At 42.5% G+C, this 23,615-nt stretch overlaps 1 protein-coding gene across 1 annotated transcript; it reads left to right on the top strand.

Moving 5' to 3' along the window:
- Nucleotides 1–7,198: 7,198 nt before the first annotated feature.
- On the top strand, nt 7,199–22,860 carry LOC108798449. The gene is made up of 2 exons (XM_018570204.1): nt 7,199–7,316; nt 22,241–22,860. The coding sequence occupies exons 1-2, from the start codon at nt 7,277–7,279 to the stop codon at nt 22,858–22,860; spliced, it is 660 nt and encodes a 219-aa protein (XP_018425706.1). The 5' UTR covers nt 7,199–7,276.
- Nucleotides 22,861–23,615: the final 755 nt, after the last annotated feature.

Genomic DNA, 23,615 nt, shown 5'->3' with positions numbered 1-23,615 from the left:
TATTACAGAAATCCCCGAAGATAGCGCTAGGTCTTATTTTCGGGGTAGGTCTTACTTTCGGGGAAACACGGTACCTTCAGAGGTCTAGTGGGGTTGATGCCTTAACAGGTCAGAGCTGATTTGGTGGCAAAAGGGGGACCTACTCAATATTAGGTGGGTGGTCATAATGTTATTTATATCTATACAGTCCAATGAGGTGCGTTGTGATGGATTGGGCTGCCAACGCATCTCAGTAGATCAACTAACAGACATTTTTTCCATCTCACCACAGCACTCCACTTCATAATAAATGGCACCGCACTAGGAAAGGTATGTTGCAGTAACGTGTTAAAACATATAATTGTGAATTGGTTTAATACTTTGAGAAACTGACGTGGAATATGCATTCAGAAAGTGGAGCCACAACCCCGGGTTTGGCTGGAAAGCTAGTTTCCCTATTCCATGAATGGACCTAACCAGCAAGTGGAGCCACAACCCCGAGTTTGGCTGGAAAGCTAGTTTGCCTATTCCATGAATGGACCTAACCAATGAGTGATTCTCTAGAATATGTCCATGTACTGTATATTTGCCTGTGGGGAGAATCACAATTTAGAAATACAGGCACTCATAATCCATGAACTGTATAATCGAAAAGAAATAGTGATTACCTGATTCACCTAGTTTTCAAACCAATGCAGTCATCATTATTCACTATTAACCCCTTTGGTATTGTACACCCAAGCTACCTCAGCTAGCTAGCAACACAGGACGGTTGATATTAGAACGAGGTTAGACACATCAAGCTCTTTTTTTCCCCGTGAACCTCATACATACAAATATTTGCTAAAATTCTAACACTTGAATATAATATTCAAAGCTGCCCACAGACATGAGGTGACAGTCGCCCCGTCCGCCCATGTAAATGAGTGTTCCTTCACCACCATTGTAATGCAAAAAGCAGGCTGGAAGCCTTTTCCTGAACTAATGGTGGTGCAGTTGTAGGAACTGGAGGTGAGAAACTTGTAAGCTCTGATCACAGGGTAGAAAGAAATGGGACACCTTGAGAATGTATCCTCCCTTGAAAAAAGTAATTTAAGGGGGAATATGTTCACCTTATATAAATGGTCCATATAGTAAACGTGGTGCAAAGTTGTTTGGTCACAGCAAACGACAAGAGGGCACACTTTGTATCTGGAGGAAATAAAAAAGGTGTAACTACCACATACAGAAAGGCTTCTTTACAGCAAGAGCTGTGACAATGTGAAATAGACTTCCACAGGTGCTAGTTCTGGCAAACTCATTAGATTGTTTAAATACCTATTCATTTCTTTTTTTAGAGGTGGAACTCTGGACATGTCTTTTTTGAAAACCTGCAACCATGTACTCTTACTAATATGTCTTCTGTAGATAAAGCCATATAAATGTGCAGGTAGTCATACATATGTTCCTTCCCGTTATCTGATGAGATACATGTGATAGCAATGTATACTTTGTAATCGCAAGGTAGAAAACGTTCCTTCAGGCTGTTTTTATTCAAATACATGTTCATAATCATTCATGATCTGTCAGGTTTATATAAAACAAAGGGCTCCTGTCTATGTTCTTGAACGAGATACAGGCCCAAACCTGCAGCCTCATACAGATAAATATGAATGCAATCTAGTTGCTTGGTTGGGACCTTTTTTGATTAGTCACCGCCACTGACCTGAAAAACAATTTCGCATTTATGAGCTTTTAGACAGTTCTACTGTCTCCATACAGACACGAGGTTAATCCCTCATAAGCCATTCAACAATCACCTATTGTAACCCAGAAACACAACAATTCTGTGAGATTTTTAAAGCATATTTAGAAAACTAAAAGCACCCAATGTAACTAGTTACCCATAGGCATTAGATAAAAGATACACAATTGTATCACAATGGCTCAATTGTCGCATTGTTTATGATAACCAAACAATAGTGGCGGGTATTCTAAGACATGGTTGGATCTTTTTGTACATGCATTGTCTTTGCAGCACTGTATCTCATGTCTTTGTGGACCTTTTCAGAATTACGTACGATCTTATAAGATAACTGGGCATGGAGAGACGATTGAAAAAAATATTTGACAGGATAGCCACGCATGGAGAGGACAGAAGTGAAACTGGTATGTGGCTGATGACTTCAAATGTACATTCAGAGCTTATTCCCACCTGTCTGTTTCCATGCATTAAAACACTTGAACTTCACTGCACACCTACATGTGTACATTACCAGGTGCTCTGCAAAACATGTGCATAGCAGAACTGCTCTAATGTAAAACCTCCTCCAACAATGTCAATAGTTCAAACAATTTCCCGGATAAACGTATCCTAATGAAAGGTCAGAAGCAATTGCCAACCTTGTCTATAGAAGATCAATATAAAATAAACCGCAGACTCTTCCAATCCGATAGGTACCTCACCCCCTAATTGTAATAATTGTTCACACCAAAAAAATGTGGGGTTTAAAGAGGCGTGCCATCCATTGCATAAATTAGTATAACAAATGTATTTTATTTGTACAATATCATGGTAAAAGTATTATATGTGCAGAAGAGGATGCTTCTATGCAGAGGAACAGCAAAGATTCACATGCCCTCCCTCTGTCCCCACCGCAAACCAGCCAGAGGGAGGGCATGTTAGTTATTGCCGTTCCTCTATATAGGAGCATCCTCTTCCGCCCCTGACACCTAGTGATGGGTGAGTAGCAACATGTGTATGGCTCTGCCAATATCATAAGTTTAATGATGTAATAATGTCTGAAAAAATAAGTTGAACTTGATCAATGTCTTGACATATAAGTAATTATACGTTTTGTATAATGTCACCTACGGTCGCCAGAGGACGCACATGAGCGAAAAGCTTCAGGACAAAGACCTCTAAACACATGCCATCTGAGAACTACAGCTTTGGCTGCTAAAAAGAATGAAGATGAACTATAGATAATATACATGGTTTTCACATTGGTACATGATTGTAAATATGGCTGCGCTAGACATTAGACAAATTGAGAAGGGGATGAAAGCCAACATATTCCTTTAATTGTTTTTGATGATTTGACCATGATATTGTACAAATAAAATCATTTTTTTGATACTAACTTATGCAATGGTGGTACGCCTCTTTAAACCCCCATTTTTTTCTGGTGTGAACAACTTGTCTATAGAAGACTACAGAGGTTGTGAGTCCAGTTCTTTTGTTGATGCAAATGTCAGTGGGTGCTTGAGATAAGGTGACCCCCACTATGGGGTATATGTTAGCCAGTGACATTCATTAACATAGAGATACTTCAGGCAGCTAAGGCCCAGTTCACACCGGGGCGTTTCGGGCGCGCTGATACGCCGACATGAACAATCCCACACATTGCTATGGGGACCGTTCATGTGACTGCCCTGCTCAGTGCGGTCCGAACCGCCCCCTGCCCGAACTACTCCCTGACCCTTTTTTGCTGCGCTGATCAGTGCGGCTTCCTTGCAGCTTTCAATGGAACCGCGCTGATCAGCGTGGTTTTGTGTGTTTTTAATTGCGTTTCTGCGCTGAAACACAATGAAAAACTCCCAAAACCCCCCTTTTGAAATCAGCGCAGAAAGCGCGTTGATCTGCCTCCACCCTGGTGTGATTGGGCTCTAAGGCTCTGGGCACCCCGGGACCCATGGTGGAAGGATGTGCATTGCCCAGAACCTGAGGACATTAGATTCCAAATCTTTTTCAGCCTTGTCATCAATTATATCGGCAACATCTTGTGCCGCCACCAGATTTGGGCAGCTCGGTGATTTGGTAGCAGGGGTGATGCTGAATATCTCTTCTGTGAGTGGTGTGAGGGATGGTGGGGGTGATCATATCATGTCACACTCCTGGAATAATGCATAGCTCCACTTTTACATCTGGAAAGAACATCAGAGTATGTCATTAGAAAGACTTCCTCTCCCTGTCATACTTAGACTAGATATTTGGTAAATGATCACTAGGTAAGTAAGTAAGGCAGGGCATGCATGACTTGTTACAAATCAAATGGAGCAAAGGAGGTTAGTGAAGTTCCCTGTAGCAATTAGGTGTTAGCTTTGACTTTATAACCTGAAAATGCCATCTCCTTTGCTGGGCTACACCCCTATTTCCTGCGCTCTACTTCTTTGCTGTGTTTCCCTGAACATAACGTGAGAACATAACACGTTCTTGTTGTCTGAGTGAAGCTAGAGGATATATATATATAGACCCCTAATCTGAAATACTGGTTTATATCCATTGCAGGACAAATGGAATGGATGGGGCATGGGATCACTTGTCATGATAAAGGGGGACATATGATCTCTTAAACATCTATAGAGGTGACAGATGCATGAAAGTTGACCCTGCCTGCCAAAATGACGTTATGAATCATTGTGTGCGCTTCACACGTCGCTATCCCCGCAGTGCCCAATTATACTGTAAATGACAAAGGCTGTAATCGTGCAGCTATCTTGCATACGATTAACCGTCAGGGGAAAATTCAGAAATTGCCAATATTCCATTTATTTTTTAATTATTAGAGGTATCGATATAGTGCCGACAATTAAAGCAGCACTTTATGTACTGCACATTTACATCAGTCACTGGCCCCAGGGAGCTTACAATCTAAGCTCCCTACCTCACATGCATACATATAGGGATGATTTAGACAGGGGCCTGTTAACCCTCTAGCATGTCTTTGGAGTTTGGGAGGAAACTGGAGTACCCGGAGGAAACCCACACAAGCACAGGGAGAACATGCACACTCCACACAGATAGTGTCCACACGGGAACATCTAGATCCATTACACATGCTGCTGCGTCTACAAAATGCTAATTCTCCATGACATACATATGACGTAAGTGCCATACACTCAGCAAATTTTGGCCAATTCATGATGAAATTCACTCAGTGGGTAGCCCTGTCTATCTCCTCCCTTCTGATATTCTTCAGTTGAAAAATCGAAGCATACGGGATGAAAATTGTCAGCCGAACAGTCACTGCAGCCAATCAGATGTCTGACTGTCATGCACTGGCTGACTGTCAAAATACTATAGCCACAATGGCAGATTCCTCCATCCATGCTATTTAGTGCCCATAAGCTGAACACAAAAATCTATAGGTGTATGGCCAGCTTCTCCCTTCTTGGTAGAGACAACAGTTCTGTATACAACATGAGCATTAACATTGTTCTAGAAAGCTGCAACCCAATGAATGTGAAAAGCAACTCTAAATCAATCCAGAAATTCATTCTAACCCGTTCTAAGTGCGTGATATCGGAATTGATTTACTAAGGGAGCAGATCATGTTGACTTTGTTAAGTGAATTTTCATTTGGTGAATGAGGTGAAGCTGTGCTGACCACAATTATTTATAAGACAAAGTCCTGTTTTTTTCATTAAAGGAGAACTATGGGGTTAGGGCTGTTCCCCGTAGTTCTCCTTAGGGTAACGGGAGGACACAAACTAGCGTCCTCCCGTCACCCTAGGCGCAGTATACCGCGAGCTGTAGCTCACGGTATACTGAGACGCCGCAGTATACCGCGTGCTGCTGCTTGCGGTATACTGAGACGCTGCAGCTGAACGGATCCCGACAATTATGTCTGGATCCGCCCAGCTGCGTGAGTGACAGCTGGCTCTGCCTATGTAGAGGCAGAGCCAGCTGTACCCGCCCCCTCCACCGTCTGTTCTGCCAGTCAGCACTGGCGGAGCGGGGAGAGGGGAATCCAGCCCCTCCCCTGTCACGGCAGAGAGCCGTGACAGGATCGAGAGGTGAGCGAACGCCGGTATGTGTTCGCTCACCTGCCGATCTACTGAGCCGACCTGTGACAGTCTCATTGTCACAGGTCGGCTTAGAACTATGAGGTGAGTGGAAAATCACTCCTCATAGTTCTCCTTTAATTTGCATTCTCTTCACACTTTTCATACTTAACAAGCTTGTCACATTCTTTGTTGTATCTTTTCCTTTATTATTAAAAGAGAACTAATTGTTTTTCCCCATAGTTCTCTTTAGGGTCACAGGAGGACATATACTAAACTTCTCCCGTGACCCCAAAGCTCAGTAAATAACAGGCAGTCACCGCCCACTGCAGGGAGACGATCGGGAAGTGAGTGAGCGACGGTATGTGTTCGCTCACTTCCCGATCGATAGAGCCGACCTGAGACAGATTCTTTGTCACAGGTCGGCTCTAACTATGAGGATGAGTGGAAATCACTCACCTCATAGTTCTCCTTTAAGTCAAACGTTGACACATGCATTTCTTGGTTTAACTTATAGGAACAGAAGGCACAAAAGCAGCATTTTATGGATGTCCAATGCACACTGGAACTGCACCATACACATTGAGCACAAGCCTATAGATTGCTGGTTACGTTCAGGGAACGCGTTCGCTATGCGTACGTACCATAGCAAGTTTTGCATGATCCCCAGTGCAGTCCTTAGCTAGACCTACACATATCATTTTTTCTTGCTCAGCCCTATGGGCTAAATGAAAAAAATGCTCGTTTCCCCCAGAGGGACTATTGTATTCTGACCGCAGTGGGTGTGCTGGTGTCAGAACCGGCTGAGGATTTTCAGACCAGCTCCTTCAACAAAGGTCGATTGAAAAATAGACTTTTCTCTATTGGAGGGGTGATGACTGGCCACACGCTGCTTAGATTTCAGCAGAGTCAGCAGGACTTGTTTAAACTTTGAGCGGCGTATGGCCAGCTTTACCGACCATAGCAGGATAGGAGCATGCATGTGCTGAGTAAGAAAACATACAGGGCTATTCACAAAAGGGTGAGGAGTCTGGAGATGGCAGGAGAAGTAAACAATCTAGGACACCATAGCTGAACTGGAAATATTCTCCAATTCATCTCACTTTCCAGTTCAGCTATGTTGTCCTAGATTGTTCCCTTCTCCTGCCTTCTCCAAACTCTTCACACTGCTGTGAATAACCTGATAATAAATTAAAATGAACTAAGAAAAGAGGACAAATAATGAACAAGTAATGGCTCTGCTGAGTTGAAGGACTAGAACAGAAGAACAGCCCCTTCAGCCAGTATTATCAGCAATGTTTATTTACACACAGATGGAGATGTGATAAAAGAACTGTGACATCCTTCCCCCATCAAAGAAAGCACATTCCCCCTATCCAGAAGACAGAGTTCAGCCTCCAGTGTTGGAGGTGGAGCAGAGCCCCAGTCCCATTCATTGTACCTTCTACTAGATAGATGATCAGCAGCACAGAAGACTGGTCTTGTGACTTACTACACACTCTAATATCCTCCCAACAAAACCAATGTGGAAATGACAAGCAAACCTGGACTGGGAGTCCTACTGCTGGCAGGTAAGTCCTCTGTCCCCTACTCTACTAGTATCGCTTGTGTACAAGTCATTACTCTGCTCCGCATATTGACATCTGGAAGCACATTGAGGGGAATTGATCAAAATGTGGAGCGGCTTTCCATGACAACTAATCAGCTTCTTTCTTTCATTCTCAAAACTTAACTGAACAAACTAGAGAGAGGAAGCTGACTGGTTGCTATGGACAACAGATTCTGTCTGCTCCAGTTTTCAGAAAGTCCCCTCAAAATGTTGTAGGTTAGTCCTGGAAGTGCTACAAATACTTTTAGAAAAGGTAAATATTGTGTTTTCTAAGTATGCAATGTATTTATTTGTTGTATAATAGAGATTTGCTCATTAAGTTTACTCTGTAGGGATAGTGTGTTTATAAATGTGGGAAAGGGTAACGCAAGCAGCTATCAATATCTACTTGGGTACTGGACTCATGTATGGGTCTGCACTTTGTAGGGGGCTCTATGGGAAAAGTTCTATGATTGTTTCCGTTAGCTTTTTCTTCTTCTTTTGTCTCTGATCTGTAATACAAGGATGACCCTCTATGAATGTGATTATGCTCAGTCCTGTCATGGCAATCTTTATAGTCTAGGGGCTGAACGATCTTCTAGCTGGAGCTGCATGTCCTGTCCTTTCCATTTGTGCTGCACATAATGAAGGGGTCACAGATCACCACCGACAGATGCAGACAAGCCATATGTAGAGCTGCACCATTGTTCCTAAACCTCCCCCATCTGTGACACTCTGCACATAGCTCAGCCTGGGTCTGGACACTTTATGATGTCACTCCAGGGAGAGAAACGTGACACCTCTGATATACAAACACTGCAATCCTGGGCTCCTAAAGGGTTGGATCTGGTTGGTCATTTATTACCTGACATTGGGGGGATTTATCAAACCTAGAGCAGGCAGTATCTGGGGCAACCAATCAGCTTCTATCACTTTTAAAGCTTAAATGAACAGAGAAGCTAATTGGTTGCCATGGGCAACTGCCCCAGATTCTTTCTGCTCCAGTTTTGATCAACTGCCCCCAATTCGGTTATAAATACATACACACTGTAGTATATACAGGGGGGAATTTATTAAAACTGAAGCAAATAGAATCTGTAGCAGTCGCCCATGGCAACCAATTAGCATCTCTCTTCAGTTTGCTCAGGTACGATTTGAAAATGAGAGAGAGAAGCTGATTGGCTGCAGTGCAAATCTGCTCAAGTTTTGATCAATTCCCCACGGTGTATGTTAGTATATATCTGTAATGCAGACAATGCTGTTTGATTGACATCTTTGGTGCTACCTTGGTGGCCCTTCTGACTGGCATTACATGACAATACCTCAGCATACAGGTCCTGGTTGTCACTGCTGGCATACGTGGCACATAGTGTCTCCTCTTTCTCTGCGACAATTCTCCAAATTCTGCAGTGTGTCCAAAGCCATGCATGTGACAATATGCCTGTACGTGAATAAAAGACATTTTTGGGACACATTCCTTGGCAGTGCTGGTGACATTCTGTATCTGCAGTGCCCTCCCGGTCCCAGGGAATGCCCCATCAGACAGGTGGTGAAGTATGCCTCCCTTTTTTTAGTACATTAAAGCTTCCTAACAATTTGCTGTACTTGTTGGAACAGGTTCACATGTTACACTAAGGCCCCGTTCACATGTAGCGACTTATCGCGCGATTTCCGCCGCGATATCGCGCATTTTTGTCGCGCGATATCGTGAGAAGTCGCCGGCTAATGATAGTCAATGGAGCTGTCTTAGCTCCATGTCGCGCGTCGCGGTCGCAAGTCGCTTCTACAGGACCCTTTTTTCGGCGGATTTTGCTTTTTTCTATGGAGCCCGACGGAGAAGGTCGCGCTACCGTCGCTGGAACGTCGCCCCGAAAGTCGCGCTATCCCGGCCGCTGCAAAGGTATGTCGCTACATGTGAATGGGGCCTTAACGCACGCAATCCATGCGTTTAGCAGACGCTATCACACATTGCAACAGTCTGCACCCTGGTTGACCTGTGCCATTGCCATTCATTCCAAATGCCATCCAAAACACTTCCAAGCAGGCATGCGTTGCAGTGCTGTGCACAGCATGGTACCAGAATAACTTGCATTGGGTTGCTGTGTGGTGCGCTGCCAAAAAAGGCACAGGCCCGATTTCTGGGCCGTTGAGGTGCATTGCCAGCTCATTTATTTGGAATGGGGCTGCCTAATGCAGCGAGTGTTAATACATGGTGTTACCATGTGTACATTACCACAACGCACCTCAACTGTTTGTTGTGAATCTATCCTAAATGCATAGATCCCATTCATTTAGCACAACGCTACAGCATGAACTGGTGGAAGTGAACTCAAAAAGTGAAGATGTGCCATGGTATAGGAAACATCTAGAAGTGATGGAGTATTATTTCGAGATATCACTAAGGTGCTGCTCACTGTTTTCCTAATTGGAGACTCTGACATAAGGAAGTAAAGCCCTTCCTACACCAAGATGGCTGCCCCCGCACAGAGACACAGTGCAGAACAAGGCATGGTAAGTATAATGGGGAAAGAGCTGCTGCAGGGAGAACCCAGGCAATACAGGCAGTCCCTGATTTACATGCATCCGACTTACATACGACTCCTACTTACAAACGGGGGCTATTACTGTACAGCAGGGGTAGTTGTAATGCTACCGCGCTCTTGCCGACGAGGAGTGCCCTCCTTTTTGGGTCTGGTTCGTAGTACTGTACGTACATTAAAGGAAGTTGGCTCTTGTTACACGTGTACGCAAGGGGTGTCCGCCTCTTCTTCCGGGTCACTGTGAGGTTTTTAGTGCTGTCTGTATTCTCATTAGAAAGATTTAATCTCACTTCCTGTCCTTGAGACAGCAGGAAGTGAGAGGAAATCTACCCCTAGGAAGGGAAATTTACTCCTGTAAGAGTTATTATGGGAAAAAGGTGTCTCCACTGTAGCTTTATCACCAATCCTTGTTTCCACGACAACCCAAAATTTTCAAAATCCAATTGTCATAGGGACAGAAAGTGAGGTGAAATCTTCTGAACAGGGGCACACACACAGCAAAGCAAACGTTACAGGGGGTTAACCCTTCCCTATGCTATCCAAAACATAGCAACAAAAAAAGAATTTTTTGGCTCGAGTTACACTTTAAAAATGCACCTGTTCCAACTTACATACAAATTCAACTTCAGAACAAACCTACAGAACCTATCTTGTTCATAACCCGGGGACCGCCTGTATCGGTGACTAGTTCTTTGCCCTCTGGCAGTCTTTTTTGGGCACATCTTCCAGAGTTCACTTCCTCTTTAATAAAGAAGGCTCACTGGTGGTGATTTCACTTGTTCTGCTCTTTTATGTGTTGTGTTCAGAAAAAACCCATTGGATGTCCTGGATGACATTTGCTGTTACTGTGCAAGTGTCAAAACCGTACCTGTTGAGCACAATGTCATTGAGAATGATAATGATCCCAGACCTATAAAAATGTCACCATCGTGCTACCTTCTTGAATTGATCTTATCGTAATGTTACAAATTACGCAAGCAGGTTATTTGTCGAAAGGGGAAAATCATCACTGAAATCAGACTTCCACTTTGCCATTTAGTCACATAGACAATCAGGAAAGGAGCTGGAGGACAGAACTACTGAAACGCAGCACTATAGGAGGAGCACAAGGTTTGTCCAAAACTAAAGAGAAAACACTTTTTATTTGAATACTTTGGTAACATCATCTTAGAATAGCAAATGTACAAAGATTAAAGATTGTGCAACCCTCTGGACATCAGGGGCCACACTTGTGGAGCCACCACTGCACTGAATGGTTTCCTAATCTGGTTAGATAGGGAGACTGTCATCTAATGTCACAGGACACTGGATATACTTTATACAGTATGATTGTACAATCTCCTTTAGGGCTTGTTCACACCAATTGCGATGCGTTCCAGAGCGGTAGCTGCCGGAACACACTGCAATCGCTCACAAAACTTCCCCCTGCGTTCTGGGGCGGTGCATTGAAGTTAATGGCACAGCAGCCACGCCTCCCCCACCCGCAGTGCGATCGGACGCGTGGCGAAACATTGCCACATTGCCCATCCCACCCCAGAATGCAGGGGGAAGTTTTGTGAGCGACTGCGGTGCGTTCCAGCAGCTACCGCTTTGGAACGTACCGCAAGTGGTGTGAACAAGCCCTGCGTTCTACCAGCAACTTTCTAGTGCAAGGCCCCGCTTAACTGGGAAACAAATAAACATAGAAAACGTAGAAGAAAGATTGCAGAAAAAGTCCAATGGGTCCATCTAGTCTGCCCCTTTTTGTTGTTTTCGGTCTTCTAACCTTTTTGTCTCAGTATAGATCTATACTTGTCATCTCCATCTAGGGGTGGCTAGTGCCATGGGAATGGCTTTTATAAATAAGCCTCTTACTGTTGGCTGACTCACTACCTCTGCTGGAACTCCATTCCAAACATCAACTACTCTTTCTAAGGTTAGTTATAAGCTAGTTTGAGGTCCTGTCCCCGTGTTCTTGATCTTAGATTCATATTGAAATGACTGCCCTCCTGAACCTTGCTAATACTGTGAATATACATACGTGTTTCCCTTCTTTCCTCAAGACTGTGCATATAGTTTCTTAGTATGTCTCTTCAGTCTCGTATGTTTTATCCCTCAGGCCCTTCATCATTTTTGTTGCTCACCTTTGAACTTGTTCTGACTTAGCAATATTTGTTTGTAAGTGAGGTCTGCAGAACCGGACACAATATTCTAAATGGGGTTTAACTAAAGATCTCTATAGTAGAATCAGGACCGCCTTCCTCCTGCTAGTGATCCTTCCCCAGACTTCTATTCTCTTCTATCTGGCCACACTCTTTTCTCATTTTGAAATCTTCTGAAATCAGCACCTCCAAATCTTTTTCTTCTGTAGTTCTGGCCAACACTGTAACCCAAAATATTAGAGGATTCTTTATCTCTAAATGCATTATTTTGCATTCAGAAACATTGAGCTTGAGTTTCTACTGCTCTGACCAATCTTCCAGCAATGCCAAACCATGTTCCATGTTATAAACACCTCCAAGACCTTTTTAGCATCAACAAAAAGAAATACCTTGCCCACCAAGCCTTCATTTATATCGCTAACAACTACACTAAATAGAACAGGACCTAGCACAGAGCCTTGTGGTACTGGACCAGAGACTGTTCTGAATGAACCCCATTTACAACCACATTCTGACATCTATTCTTTAGCTAGCTGCGCATCCACTGAACCCCCCAATGGTTACGCCCCAGCTTGTACAACATTTTTTATGAGAATTGAATGGATTGTTTTTCTACATATTCCTACATTTTGGTAAATCTAAAAGAGATTGTACACTCAGATTGTATAGTGTATGACCAGCTTAAGGCTGTCCATAGACATGGATAATGAAAGATTGGACTAGCCAAAGATCCTCCATAAAAGTCACAATGGTTTCTGCTGGTGCAGAAGGGGGAAGGACGATCACAAGTGTTTGTGTGAAATAAAGCTGACACTGGATATCTGCTGAACTTGTCCCGTCCTCCCAGATGGGGGTGCAAGTTAATGTGTAACAAGACATTATAGAGTATAGGAATGGTAATTATCTCAGTGTAAGTAACTACTTATCCAGGCAGTCAGGTATAACTGTATACATGGTGCTTTAGAAACTCACCTGCTGAGCACAACCAATGAAATGCCTTTACAATGTAGCTGGGGGAGCCTGAAACCTGCAATCAGAACATCTACTGTAAGGCTGGGTTCACACCTAGGCGTATCGAATATGCGCTTTTGTCGCGCGTTTTTACCGCGATTCGCAGTAAACAAACACGCGTTTCCGAGGGCTACCTGGCTGTATCCCAATGGATACGCGTGGAAAATACGCCCCAAAGTAGCTCCTGTACTTCTTTGGGCATAGGGCATTTTGTAGCGTGTTCATACGGCCTGTAGTACGCCCAGGTGTGAACCATATCCATAGGAAATAATGGGATTTTGGTGTTTGAGCGTTTTGCAGAGCGTAGGAACGCGCTACAAAACGCCCAGGTGTGAACCGGGCCTCAGGGAGACTAGGGACACTCTGAGCTTCCTCCCAGTAACACACAATGCTTCTACATCGATAATCCTTTGTTAGGACAGACAATGTTGAAATCTAGTGCATAACGAATATAGAGATCTGCCAGTACAGTACAGACAGGGTTCTCTTTGGGCTAACATTACCCTGCCCAGCCCCCCTTGCATTTCAGAATAGAGCATGCAATATGTAAGCAGACATTTTTTAAATGTTTTATGTTATGTGTTTCCAGTTTGGGGAAATTAAATATAGATCTTAATGGGACTTTAAACGAGCTGTTAAACGAGCTGTTAGCAGACTTTCAACAAGCTTCAAGTAGTGCTGAAGCCTGCTAGCAACTTGTTTAAAGAGACGCTCAGCACCCCCATGAAGATCTGTGTTTGACATTCCCAAACTGGAGCGTTCAGTACTTTAATGGTTTCAACAAAGCTTGTTGAAAGCTCTGCACATGCTTTGTAAAGCCTGCTGTACACACGGCACTTCTACAAGCTGAAAGCCATGTAAACAAGGCCTAAAACCATTGATCTGTTCTCTTTGCACACTCCAGAGCATGTTTGGATTCATGACGAATCTCAACGAGAACATTTTCTATTGAATTCAATGGCCATCTATGTCCAACCATAATGGGCGCACTAAGAAACATAGAAATGTGTCTTTGTGCCATGTAAAGCAGATGTTGAAGAGTGTGTTTTCTGCCTTTCTCATAGATTACACCATCACTAGACTTCTTATATATCACACATTAACCCAGCCTGTGAATATATAACTTTCTACCTGCCTAATATATGTCACACAAACTTGAGATCTCAGATATGTTCCAACAGGAAACCTGATTAATCAACACTAACATGGTACATACCTGACGGCTTGCACAATGGTCAGCAGTGCTATTTTCACCTCATTGACAAACACTTCAGAAGAATTCATACATAAGCAGAAATATTCTGTCTTCACATGCTCCTCTTAGTCTAAAAATACACAGAATTGTACATATTTATTTACGGTCTTGTTATTGTATCATCATAAGGTATGTTTTTATTTCCTAGACATTCTATGTCATTTCCCTATGCCCTCACTTTCACCATATGAGGAACTACTATTGAGTAGATTAGGCTGTTTTAAACCGAATCGTAATAATGTGTCATTTATTTATTACAGATATTTATATTGCCCCGTCAGTTTACACTGTACACATTCACATCAGTCCCTGCCCTCAAGGAGCTTACAATCTAAGGTCCCTATCTCACATGCATACATACAGGGCCTATTTAGATAGGAGCCAATTAACCTTCCAGCATGTCTTTGAAGTGTGTCATATGAATTGTCTTTCTGATTGCTGAGATATGGATTGTCTGGGGTGGCAGATGTCATGTCTATAAAGGCCACACCAGCATGGTATGATGTTTTGTATGACCATCTCTATTGTACACTGCTGCACAGATGGTAAAATATGGCCATTAGTATGGAGTGCCATGCCTGGTAAAAACTGCAATTAAAGGGGAAATATGGGGCGAGTGAAAAACTCTCATCCCCATAATTCAAGCCAACCTGTGACAAAGAAGCTGTCATCTCTATTAATCAGGAAGCCAGCGAACACACACACCTCCAATTGCTGACTTCCCGATCCTCACCTTCTCTGTTTCTCCAGCGCTGACTCGAGGAATGGATGGGGGAAAGGGGCGGGCACAGCTAGATAGGCAGAGCCCGCTGCCAATCAGCCAGCAGGGTGGATCTTGACAGTATTGTCGGGATCTGACCAGGCTGTGGCGCAGCTCTGTGCTCCCACCAATATAGCGGGCAATAGTCATAATGAGTTTTGAGTCATCGGAGGACATTAGTATATGTCCTCCCATGACTGTGAACAGAACGATAGGCAAAAAAGGTTGCCCCATAATTCACCTTTAAGAACTTATGAGTTATGTTCAACTTCTGCAATCCATATGGCCCCCTACGCTGCTGTTTCATTATTTTTATTGTGGTATAAAGTTAGGTATAACAACCATCACACACATTTGTAACAGTCAATTGATTCAACACATCTATATAGACCTTACATGTAACAATAATGCGAAACAATAACAAAGTATCATAAGAAAGGAGACACAAAAATTAAAATGGACATTAGGAAAACAGCAAAACGTGTCAAAGCATTCCGCATGTATAGAATGTTATAACACAGTTGCTATGCCCTCAATGTTAAATAACTTGGGTGGAAAATGATTAATAACGCTGGCAGTGGGGCTTCCCCTGTACTGCAAGGGTTAAGTGCTTGTTTGTGTCTAGGCAAGAAAGTTATACTCACCTGATCCTCAGAGCTGGCTTGCTCTTAGACCGGCCCCTGGAGCCTCTCTCACCCTCCACTGCAGCAGTCTAAGGTCCTGTAAATCATCATGCTCCATGCACAGGGGGGCAATTTATCAAGACTGGAGCAGAAAAAATCTGGAGCAGTTGTCCAGGTCAACCAATCTTAAGTTTGTTCAGTTAAGATTTCAAAATGAGGATCGGGTGAGTATACCTATACCAAGCCGAGCAGTTAACCCTTGCAGTGCGGGGTAGCCCCACTGCAAGGGTTAATCATAATTGTTCCTGCTTTAAGCCAAAAATTAAAAAATAAAAAGATGAGCTTGAAAAGAAAAGGGTAAAACAGACCAGAGAATAAAGAAAATGGTTCCCACTGAGCACAGTCCCTGGTCAGGACACTCAACACACAGACAGGAAGGGCAGACTAAAGCTGGCCATACATTGTTTTTCACATTCAACCCGAGGGATGATCGAACATAATAGAACACATTCCTCCATCAACACTTACGAGCGCTCCTTATTGATTGCGGAATCCCCTTCTGCTTCCTTTGTATTTTTAAGCTAGCCACACACCTTACAACCATCGCACCACTTTTGTCTTGCGAGGGTTGTAAAGTAATTAAAAAAACGTACGATCTGCTTATCATGGACAGGCAGATCGTACTTGTGATCATCACAAGCCCGCCCCGCTGAGGGGCGGGCTTCCGATGACTGCAATGCTGAACGGGCAGTGTGCGCGTGCGCAGACCGGCCCGTGCGGCAGTTGTCCAACAAGCACGCCACTAACCCAGCCTGTTTTCCAGCCTGCTTGTTCGACGGAAGGCGTGCGACCGTACAGTAGAAACAGTCGCACGCCTTCCATACACTTTGCGATTATCGTGGATTTCCCGCGATTATCGTACGATAATCGTACAGTGTATGGGCACCTTTACAGAGGACGGATGCCGGTCAGAATACATAAACACTGCATGCAGCTGATTGGCTGCAGGGACTGTTTGAAGATTTTCCAGCTGGCTCCTTCGATCTTCTGATCAAGGGATACAAGCCGGAAGGGTGCCAACAGCGGCGCCCACTCTGTGAATTTCTGCCAGTTCCCCAAGAACCAGCCAAAATTTGCATAGTGTATGGCCAGTTTAAGCAATCCCTCCTTGGACCCCCTTACCCTTCATTCAGGTGCTGTTGCAGCTCACAGCCAGGAAAAGAAACAGCATGTATCTGTCATACACAGAGATGATCTCATGAAGCCATGGCCTGAAGGAGAGAAAAGAACTCAACCTCCCCATTCACACTAAGCAGCATGGATGGAGGAATCTGCAGTGCTAGCTGTTGTATTCAGGCAGTCACAACACCCGCGTCTGCCTGACTGCCGCAACAGTGACTGCATCTGAGCCGAGAATTCTTCACCCAGCTCAGTTGTTTATAAAGCTGACTTTTGTTGAGCCTGGTGGTGCTGACAGAGCGACCCACACCTCGAATATTGGCTTCAGTCAATCCATGTATGGCTAGCTTAACCTACACAGATTGAGCAGGAGGACCCTGGGAGCTGTACATTGCAGCCACTAACAGGGCTATTAACAAAAGGGTGAAGGGTTTGGGGAATGCAGGAGAAGGGAACAATCTAGGACAACATAGCTGAACTGGAAAGTGAGCTGAATTGGAGAATGTTTCCAAATCAGCTATGTTGTCTTAGATTGTTCACTTCTCCTGCCTTCTCCAAACTCTTCACCCTTTTGTGAATAACCCTGTAAGTGTATCACTATTTCTCCATGACCACCAAACAGATGTATTCCTGACTTGGAAAATGAAAGGTGTCCTTTTAAAATTAACGGTGGTTGTGGGGTAAATAATGACAAACATTTGTTTACAGTATATATCAAAAAATGTAACCCTCCTTAGGGGGAAATAAGCCATTGTCACACATGGAGATTGTCTCTACTTCTCCTGAGCAGGGAAAGGTCCTTCTATAAAGGAAAGGATCAAAGTAGTGTGCATGTGACAACGTAAGCCAAGTATAAGGACGGATGCCAGCCCTGCAGTAAATGATGTGTTGTCTACCTATTGGTCTCTGACCCATGGAAGCCCATCCGTGGAAGCCAAAGGTGATATTCATAACGACGCATCTAGCAGATAAGTGCTAAAACCAGTTGGTGGGTTGCAAAGTCTTCATAGCCAGTGACTGAAAGGCCTGTTTCCCAGTAACATCGAGCATAACGATGTATAATCTGATTGATGACAATCTCAGACTGGATTTACACTGATGTCACACAAGAGCTTTTCCTGTTGGGGATTGTTAAGACTCACTAACATCACATGATTCTATGATCTACACTAACATCACATGATTCTATGATTTATGATCTATACTAACATCACATGATTCTATGATTTATGATCTATACTAACATCACATGATTCTATGATTTATGATCTATACTAACATCACATGATTCTATGATTTATGATCTATACTAACATCACATGATTCTATGATTTATGATCTATACTAACATCACATGATTCTATGATTTATGATCTATACTAACATCACATGATTCTATGATTTATGATCTATACTAACATCACATGATTCTATGATTTATGATCTATACTAACATCACATGATTCTATGATTTATGATCTATACTAACATCACATGATTCTATGATTTATGATCTATACTAACATCACATGATTCTATGATTTATGATCTATACTAACATCACATGATTCTATGATTTATGATCTATACTAACATCACATGATTCTATGATTTATGATCTATACTAACATCACATGATTCTATGATTTATGATCTATACTAACATCACATGATTCTATGATTTATGATCTATACTAACATCACATGATTCTATGATTTATGATCTATACTAACATCACATGATTCTATGATTTATGATCTATACTAACATCACATGATTCTATGATTTATGATCTATACTAACATCACATGATTCTATGATTTATGATCTATACTAACATCACATGATTCTATGATTTATGATCTATACTAACATCACATGATTCTATGATTTATGATCTATACTAACATCACATGATTCTATGATTTATGATCTATACTAACATCACATGATTCTATGATTTATGATCTATACTAACATCACATGATTCTATGATTTATGATCTATACTAACATCACATGATTCTATGATTTATGATCTATACTAACATCACATGATTCTATGATTTATGATCTATACTAACATCACATGATTCTATGATTTATGATCTATACTAACATCACATGATTCTATGATTTATGATCTATACTAACATCACATGATTCTATGATTTATGATCTATACTAACATCACATGATTCTATGATTTATGATCTATACTAACATCACATGATTCTATGATTTATGATCTATACTAACATCACATGATTCTATGATTTATGATCTATACTAACATCACATGATTCTATGATTTATGATCTATACTAACATCACATGATTCTATGATTTATGATCTATACTAACATCACATGATTCTATGATTTATGATCTATACTAACATCACATGATTCTATGATTTATGATCTATACTAACATCACATGATTCTATGATTTATGATCTATACTAACATCACATGATTCTATGATTTATGATCTATACTAACATCACATGATTCTATGATTTATGATCTATACTAACATCACATGATTCTATGATTTATGATCTATACTAACATCACATGATTCTATGATTTATGATCTATACTAACATCACATGATTCTATGATTTATGATCTATACTAACATCACATGATTCTATGATTTATGATCTATACTAACATCACATGATTCTATGATTTATGATCTATACTAACATCACATGATTCTATGATTTATGATCTATACTAACATCACATGATTCTATGATCTATGATCTACACTAACATCATCACATGATTCCACGCCGAGCTGGTAATCTGCATCATTTCAATGTGGATGTCAGTGACGTCATGTACATATCAGTGATGGGAGAATGTATATGGAAATGTGCGTGTCCAAACAAATCATTAACCAAAAACAAAACACCAAAACAGTCCTATTGCCCAGTAAACCAGACCTGATATATATTAGTACTTTAGATGCGATCGGACACAGATGTAGCCCAAGGCTTTCATATCAGGGATTCCTTGGAATGTTTTTCCATGACCCAGATACTGGTTAATATCCGGTGACTTAGAAAACTGATTACAATTTATTGTTACAAGCTTTAAAGGAAACCTGAGCTAAGGAAAATATGTCACCTGCTATTGCCGTTCCGTCTTTCGAAAATGCTATTTCCTCGGCTGTCAATGGCTTCAGAATATTCAGAATCACTGATCTGGACATGTCTGCAGATCAAGTGTTCTGATGTCACATGCAGTGTGGTGGTTTTGGGTCTGTGACTCAGAAAGGATTGAAGCCAGAAGGACAAGGTAACTATTGTTTTTAGAAGGAGGTCAGCAATGGGAACCTAGATATTTGTTCTAGTGTCAGTTCCCTGTAATCTTGGCTTTGCCTTTACTCACCAGTTTTTAGTGTACTTCCTAGGGGTGCACCAAAATTTCAGCCGCAAAATGCAGAAAGTATCATGACAGACAAAAATTCAGTGATTCAGTGTATCCCTAGCTTCCCTGCTGGGCGCTGGTCTGTGTGCCTTCTGATGCAGTGGTCAGCACCCAGCGGGGAGGAAAGAAGCTTTCAGGAGGCTGAGCGGGCAATGACAGCGGTCAGGAAGGTGCGGGGTGGTGACAGCTGTCATCGTTACAGGAGGCAGAGTTCTCCTCCCGCACCTCCACCTCCTGTGTCAGGATGAAGAGTGGTGAGTGGAGGAGAGCGCTGTGATCTGTGACAGAAGGCGGAACTCTCCTCCCACACCTCCCAGCTCCACCTAATGTGTCAGGATGTAGAGCGGTGAGTGGAGGAGAGTGCCGTGATCTACCAGAGGAGGCAGAGCTCTCCACCCCCACCACTCACTTGGCCTCCTGTGACAGCCGATTCAGGCTGGAGAGCAGTATACAAACTCAGCGATCAGCTGATCACTGAGTGTTTGTCAATAACTGGACAGGGCGTGCTTACTACGTCCCATTTATGAATGAATGGGAAGTGATCTACATCACTTCCTGTTCATTCGTGATTAGTTTGATTGTAACTCAAACTAAAGCCACAATGTATGAATGGACAGCAACACTCAGTATAGAGGCTTCCTGTTCATTTATTCTGTTTAGACCCCTGACATTTCCTTAGAGCCCCCAGCAGTAAACTAAAAAAAATAATTAAAATATAATTTAATTTTTTTTTAAAAGGTTGGAAAAAAAACAAACTTAATTTTTGGTTTCGGTCTGACAAATTTTTTTTGTTTGTTTTGGTCTCAAAATTCAATTTCAGTGCTTCCCTAGTACTGACCTTTTCTATGTTGGCTAAACAGTGACAGTACCATAGTCAAAGACTGTTATGTGGATCAGGCCAAGTGGATAGGTACCAACAAGTCATATGAATGCAAGGGTAAAGAGAGCAGAGATTGTTATGAGATTCCTGCCACAAGAACCTACGGATTCAATTGATGTGGGCAGTAAAAATTCACCGATTATGTGGAGGTGGGATAGGCTTTCCTGTAGAGATGAGCTTCCAAGAATTGCCTAAAGATGGACAAAGCAGGACATAGCAAGACAGATTGGGGTAGGGAGTTCCAGAGTAAGGGAGAAGCGCTGTCCCGGAGGTGTACATGGAAGAAGGTGAAGAGAGAGCAGGAGGTTCTGGGAGGAGCAAAGAGGACAATTTGGGTAATATTTTTAGATGAGGTTGGTGATGAAGCTTGGGGCACAGTTGTGGATGGCTTTGTATGCGGTTAAGATTTTACATCTTTTTGTTGGGGGACTGTCTTGTGGGAAAACAACACTGACTGCACACGTTTTTCTCATTGTTGATGTAATTGTTATGCCCTCAAGCATTAGCCTATGGTGTCTGCAAGTACCCATAAACATGAGATCCTTGTTCGATCTGGCCAGGCAGGGTGCATGTCTATGGGCATTGCATGTCTATGGGCACTGTTATTTCAGAACACCTTATTCCATATCATCAAGCCCGAGAATTGGTCTGCTCACATGTAATGAATGGATGTTAGCTCAAGGTACATGGCAGCAGTTCAAACCACCCCGTAATGTCTCATATGTCTTGGGGCCCATTCACACATTTACATTTTTTGCTTCATGAATTTCCCATTGAAATAAATGGAAAGGGCTTAAAATACACGTCAATGTGCGTTGTTGACATACATTGTGATGCACTTTGCTCATCACTTTTTTCACAACTGGTTTATAGAAAGCCATACTTTGTTTTGCCTTCCCATGACACGAACGAGGAATTATTCTTGTTGCTCACAGCATCCATGACCCGAACACCAAGAATTGTGCTTCCTCCTGTCATTCAGCCATGAAGTCCAGGACTTTTATTCTTGCCATGTCTTATGGATGTACATGTGACTGTAAATCATATTATTCATTGTGTGATTTTTAACTTGCAGCTTTACTGGGAGCTATTGGATTTTGGCTGAGTAACACTGCAGCAGATATATTCCTCTTACTTACTGACAAGTCTACCACCTATACAACCCGTGGATCTTCAGCTTCCGCACCGCAGGCAAGAAATGATGAAAGCAGGACTTACAATCTCAGAAGCCCTCCAGAGACAAGTGGAATTGAAGGGGGTTTATTTGAGGAGACAACTTCATTTAACTTCACCGATTTCCCTACTGACTCAGGAGACTCCTCCCCCAATTCAACACTGACTGTAACAGACAGCTATCCCACTACAACAGAAAGATACAACTTTTCAACTGAACATCTGGACCCTGAATGGGATAGTTTGGGTCCAACTACTGTGCAAAGTCCCACAGATAACGGCACTGAACCAGTTACTACAGGGACAAACAGAATAACGCATCACACAACCATACCTCCGAGACCTTCCTTTACTGAACAGGACTCCGTTCCTGAAATTGGAACTGCTAAAATGGAGACAGACAAATCTATTTGTATCCGCACGTCTAGTCTAACAGACGCTGAGGTCCTGGCAATTGTCATAGGAGTAGTGTTCCTCACTATAGTACTGAGTAAGTATATATTCATATTACTTCAAGGATAAAAGGTGCTACTGGCACCTAACTTGGATTTTCAACTGCCTGGCTAAGATGCCTACCAGATGTGGTACAGGTATACTTACAGTAAATCACAGTACACTGACCATCCCCTCCCAGTCCTATGCCCAGCGGTCCTCAATCCAGGGAGATATTGCTTAGTAGAGTGTAGAGCTGCTTGTGGAAATGGTCACAGCCTGGTCTGAGAATGTTCTCTGGACCCTCCACTTACTCCATCCATGTACAAGTTTGTATGTGAAGCTCCATACAGAATATACAGAGAATGCAAAGTGCATGTCTCCCTTGATCAGGAATATGAAGTACAAGTGGGCTCCCTTCAGGACTTGTACTTCAGGAATATTAAGTACAAGGGGGCTGGGGAGTATGGGAAGATGCATGCAGGGTCAATTCACCAAATCTGCAGTTACAGGTTACATTCAGCAGCCTTAACTTCTTTCTTAGCTTTTTCTAGAGTAGGAAAGTGTTAGACCCTCTCTCAGGTTTTATCTTTTTGTTATCTGTGGATTTCTTAGGGAGATTTGGAGGAAAATCACCAACAGGGGCCCAGATGGGGAGAGAAATCAGCATTCACCCTACTCTATATAAAATTGATACAGATGGACTGAGCTCCATTGAAACATTGGCAATAAAATGCTTTGACTTATCTGTGCTGCAAGACCCATGAGTGCCTCTATTCCTACTTTGGATTTGTATGGATATTTTTGTGGATGAGCAACCAGGCATTTACATTACATATAGAGTG

The sequence above is a fragment of the Nanorana parkeri genome, unplaced genomic scaffold (genome assembly GCF_000935625.1).
Source record: "Nanorana parkeri isolate BGI_ZX_2015 unplaced genomic scaffold, ASM93562v1 scaffold1477, whole genome shotgun sequence".
Lineage (NCBI taxonomy): Eukaryota > Metazoa > Chordata > Amphibia > Anura > Dicroglossidae > Nanorana > Nanorana parkeri.
Note: the sequence above shows the minus strand (reverse complement) of the source record. Positions and strands in the feature narration are given on the sequence as shown.

What these genes read in the sequence shown, in the direction of transcription:
- LOC108798449 (XM_018570204.1), top strand. Translation starts at nt 7,277, where the DNA reads ATGACAAGCAAACCTGGACTGGGAGTCCTACTGCTGGCAG. An exon ending in GGGAGTCCTACTGCTGGCAG is followed by an intron (nt 7,317 to 22,240) that starts GTAAGTCCTCTG and finishes TTTAACTTGCAG; the next exon opens with CTTTACTGGGAGCTATTGGA.